At 36.2% G+C, this 5,190-nt stretch overlaps 1 protein-coding gene across 1 annotated transcript; it reads right to left on the bottom strand.

The window, feature by feature from the left end:
* Nucleotides 1-356: 356 nt before the first annotated feature.
* On the bottom strand, nt 357-1,352 carry LOC102473031 (olfactory receptor 10AG1). The gene has a single exon (XM_006156281.1). The coding sequence runs from the start codon at nt 1,350-1,352 to the stop codon at nt 357-359; it is 996 nt and encodes a 331-aa protein (XP_006156343.1).
* Between the last annotated feature and the right edge of the window lie 3,838 nt (nt 1,353-5,190).

Here is a 5,190-nt window from a genome sequence, read left to right as displayed (position 1 = left end):
CCCACCTTCTGCCCCAGGCTTTTGTTTCTATAACATTATTCAGTAACGACTAGGTGTTTTGTCTCTTTAATAGAAAATATTGATAGACTCTCTAGAAAGGTGTCAACTTAAATATACAATAAATCACATCACATCCAGATGATGTAATTATAAGCTATTTTACAGCTTACAGTGAGAATAAAGACTGACTTAGAAAGTAGAACATTGTTAAGAAATTGACACAATTGCCATAACTCTAAGGATATAGATTCCACTAAAAGGAAATGACTTCATTGACATATTTACACATGTAGGACAAAACTGAAGTAGTTTTTCAATTATAAACATACAAATTAAACAAATAAAAATAATTTTTATTAACTTCTGTTGTCTCTCATTGCCAATGATTTGGGAAGGACCCTTCTCAGGGCCTCTGTAACATCTTTGTTCCGCAGACTGTATATCATCGGATTGAACATTGGGGTCAAAATGGTGTAGAAAAGGGAGAGCAGTTTGTCTATTCCTTTATATTGATTGGATTGGGGTTTTAAATAGTTGATAGCGGCCGAACCATAGAATAAAACAACAACTATTAGGTGGGAGGAACAGGTTGAAAAGGCTTTGGTCCTTCCTGTGTTTGATGGCAACTTCAGGATGGTCGAGATAATTCTGCTATAGGATACAAGGATCAACAAAAAGGGAAGAGTGACAAATAACACAGCACATAGATAGACCACCATCTCATTGACAAAGATGTTGCCACAGGCCAGTTTGAGCATGGCAGGAATGTCACAGAAGAAGTGGTTGATTTGGTTGCATTCACAAAAGGGAAGAGTAAAAATCTGGACAGTCATCCCTATCTGGATCGGAATTCCACTGATCCAGGAGGCAGCCACCAGCTGGATGCAGAACTTGTGGTTCATGACTAGAGGATAGTGCAGAGGGTTGCAAATGGCCACATAGCGGTCATAGGCCATCACAGCCAGAAGGAAACACTCTGTGGCTCCCAGCACGAGGAAGAAGAACATTTGTGTAGCACAGGCGGAAAATGAAATAATTCCTTCCTGGGTCCAAAGATCCATGAGCATTCTAGGAAGAGTGACAGAGACATAACAGATTTCTAGAAAAGAAAAATTGCTAATGAAAAAATACATAGGTGTGTGAAGAGTAGAATCTACTCTTGTTATTAGAATGATGATGCCATTCCCTAACAGGATAATCATATAGATAATAAAGAATACTGCAAAAAGAAGACAGTGGAATTCAGGAATATCAGAAAAGCCCAAGAGTACAAAGTCTTTCATGTTCGTGACATTTGTTTCTGTATTTTTTACTTTGTTTTCTTTCTGTAGATTTATATTTCTTGATGGCATTTTTCTTTCTTTTTACAATTAGGTCAGTACCTAAATTTTAAACTGTGTAATTGTTCAATTTCTTTCTAATACTTGTATTCTTCTAGTACTGTATTCTGTGATTTAGATTTTATGTGAAACCAGGAACAATGAATTCATCTGCACAAAAACAAAATAAATGTAATCAGTAAAATGCTTAAACAATTGAGTTATTTTAGATTCACAGTCTCAGGATACCCATAAGATCCTTATAGCTTTATATTTTTTATTAAACTTATAGTATGGGAAGAGAGTATGCAAATGAGCTAACATTCATTGCAATGTAGAATTATCATCTATCCACCATCTCAAATTATTATTTTTTTTTTCTCCAGGATTTGCTCAACCTCCCTCTTGGGAAAAGCTTCTCTGTCTTTCAAAACAGTGCTTGTCTTCTAAGGCTCAAGTGTACCCAAGAAGGCTTTTTGGCTTATTTTGTTTTTGTTTACTTCATTTATACAGAGAATTTCATTCCTTCACAACATATATTCAGCTATGACATTTACCACATATTTGACACCAAGGGTAAAATGTTCTTTTTTTTTCCCATCTGTATGACTGTCTCACTTTTTGTTCTTTTTGTTTTATGTTTCTCTATAAGGAGCATGAGCTCACCCAGAGAAAGTGAGAGAACTTGAGAAATCATCCTCTAGGGGGATGGCCTCACTGCAATTCCTTCTCTATTTTCCTCCTGGGATTTTGGGCACTAAAACACATTCGCCTGGAGTGATTTCTAAGCGGCCATATCTGGAACTTTAACCTTGGTCAGTCATGCTGGAGTCTAGCACCTAAGACTACAGTTCCTGTAGGCCTAACTGTCTCACTTCTTAATGTGAATATTAAAAATCATTGAGTTCAGGTTCTTTTTTCCCCCACAAATGTTCTTATAAGATTTCCTGTCCTTATAATTATATTTCACCATTATTAATTTATACTCCTAGTTTTATAACCTATTTATTTCAACATATTTTCAAGTTTATCTAGATTTATTTATTTATTTATTTTTAGTCATCCAGTTTCAAGTTTCAACCTTCATATAACTGTCAGAAGCAAGCTTTTCTCCAAACTTCCTTTCATTATAATAGAAGATCCTAGGTTAATGTCAGCTTTTCCTTTCGTCCACCTGATGGAGCTTCTATAAAATCATCCTTAAGAAAATGCAAGTCTCTGATTTCACAGCTGCTTACAAACATACAACATTCCTACTTAAAGATCCTATCAAACTTTCTTAACAAGGCAATTCTCTCTTCTACTGTCTATTAATATAATTTGGTTAAGTAGTGTCTTCTAAGGTCTGTCTTCACTCATTCATACTGTCTGTCATCCTTATTAACTGATTATCCTAACTTACTACAATTAAATTTCAAGAAGTGAGAGATACAAATTTCTTAATTGTTTTAAAGAGTTTTTTGCCTTAGGGTGCATGTGCTCACTGGAAAGAGAGAAACAGAGATAGTGACAGGGAAAGTGAGAAATAACACACACCATGCGCTCACGAAAGATGAATCACCCCCCGCCCCTCCCCTGGAGGTATGGCCATGCTGCAGTCCCTTCTCTTTCTGGGATCTTGAGCATACACACACATGTGACAGTGTGAGTTTCAAGTCACCATGTCTGGGACTCGAGCCACTTTTGGCCATATGGGAGTATAGCAGCATAACCTCTACACTATCTGTTATTCCAAGAGGTATAAATTTGAATATCTTCTCATTAACCAATCTTTCTGTCCATATTTAACTAAATATACTCACTTCTGATGAAGTTCATTAAAACTTTCTCCAAAGGCTTTCATCTAGTCAGCCTATAATAATCCATCCTTTCCCATTCAAACATTCAGACCAATTCATTTCTTCCTTTCAGGCCTACATGGATATTATTAACCTCTCATAACATCTGGGGCTCAGGTCATAATGCTTTGAGGAGCCGAGTCAGGTTGGAATAGAGTTAATTTGTAGCATTTTACTATTGGGGCCAAATTTCAAGCTCTCTGGAACTCAAATAAAATCAATCTTACCAAAGCAAGCCAGTCTCTGCTTTGAAAATTTCAAAATATACTGTTTTTGCTTATCTCCATTTCTAACTTCTTATTCAAATGACTCTCTCATTTTTGGAATTTATTCAGACACCTTGTCCCTCCAAAAATCATTGTGCCCAGAAAAACTGTGATGAATATTTAAAAGATGTAAATCGCTGCTGGGAGAACCAGGTTCAATGCCCATACTAACTTCAATAAATTTTCCTTGTGGATGAAAGGTGAGGGTGGTAGGGAAATAAAGTAAAATTGTTTTTCATAAATGATTAGTTGTAATTTGACCCCTTTTTTTTTTTTTTGAGAGAGAGAGATTTTTGCTATAGGGTATGTGTACTTGTTGGAGAGACAGAAAGAGAAAGTGAGAAACCACCACCCAGGGGCCTGACCATATTGTAAACTCTTCTCCTCCAGTATCTTCTTGGGATTTGGGGTACACACACAAACACACACACACACGCACACATACAGAACACCAGTAAATGTAATAATAAAAATTAAACCTCATCTGCTAACACTGTCTATTCATTTGCTTTTTGATCGATATCCAGTTCTACTTTAGGCTTCCAAGAATAGAAAACTTAAGAGATGTTCCCCTGTTGTTTCTTATGCCTAGAAAGTTCTACTCTTTTGTCTGATCCTTTCACTACTTACAAATCATTTCAAATGTTAATTCATTAGTAAAGCCATCAAAGATTTATTATAGGGACCAGCAGTTGGCATAATGTCTATGTCGCTAGACTCACATGTAGTTGACAACAGTTCAAATCCTGGACCCAGTGGCTTAAATTCGCACTGGGCGCATGTGCGCATGTGCCCAAGATCCCAAGAGGAGAATGGAGGAGAAGGTATTGTGGTGTGGCCATACCCGCTGGGGCGCTGATTTCTCGCTTTCTCTCTCTCTGTCTTTCTGCTGAGGGCACGGGCCCTGTAGGAAAAACCTCTCCAAAAAACAAACAACAAAAAATGTTTATTATAAGGATTATAATGCTACTATGGAATTTTATTAGTGTCAGTGTATGATTTGTCCTTTAATTACATTTTTATTTTTAATACATTTTTATATCCCTATTTTTCATTATATACAAAGAAAATGAAATAAAATAACTCAAGCAATTTTTCTGGGAACTCAGAGACTCTGAATTTCAACACTGTTTCTTTCCTATTTTTATATTCCTTACTTTGAAATTGGAAAAAGAAAATAACTTCCTGAAACCTCATACTTATTTTGGTGTTAGTTGATTCTATTATGTTCTTTGGAAAAAAATACTCGTGGCAATTTTGTAATCGCAGCTACCACTTATTAACTTGATTGTATGCCATGTACTATGCTCTTACTATGTTTTGTACAAAGTTTATTTATTTATTTTTATTTTTTGGAGAGGTTTTTGCTATAGGGCACGTGTGCTCACCAGAAAGAGAGAGAAGCAGAGAGACAGGAAGTGAAAAATCACCCCCCAGGGGGCATGGCCACGCAGCAATCCCTTCTGCTACATTCTCCTTTCTGGAGCTTGGGCACGCAGGCACATGGCACCCAGCATGAGTTTAAGCCACTGGGTCCAGGACTCGAACTGTAGTCAGTTCCATGGCAGTCCAGCGACATAGCCTTTACACTACATAACCTTTACACTAACAGCTGGTCCCCAAAGTTTTTTTTTTCTTTTTTTATAATACAAAACGTAAAAAGTAAAACATTGTTTAATTACACATCATTTAATTATTATTTTATGTTAATACATTAACTTTTGAATTTTTAAATAATTATTGGAAGAATATTTTCTTTTCCTGTCC

The sequence above is a fragment of the Tupaia chinensis genome, unplaced genomic scaffold (assembly GCF_000334495.1).
Source record: "Tupaia chinensis unplaced genomic scaffold, TupChi_1.0 Scaffold000486_1, whole genome shotgun sequence".
NCBI classification, from domain to species: Eukaryota; Metazoa; Chordata; class Mammalia; order Scandentia; family Tupaiidae; genus Tupaia; species Tupaia belangeri.
This window is presented reverse-complemented; position numbering and strand designations above follow the sequence as displayed.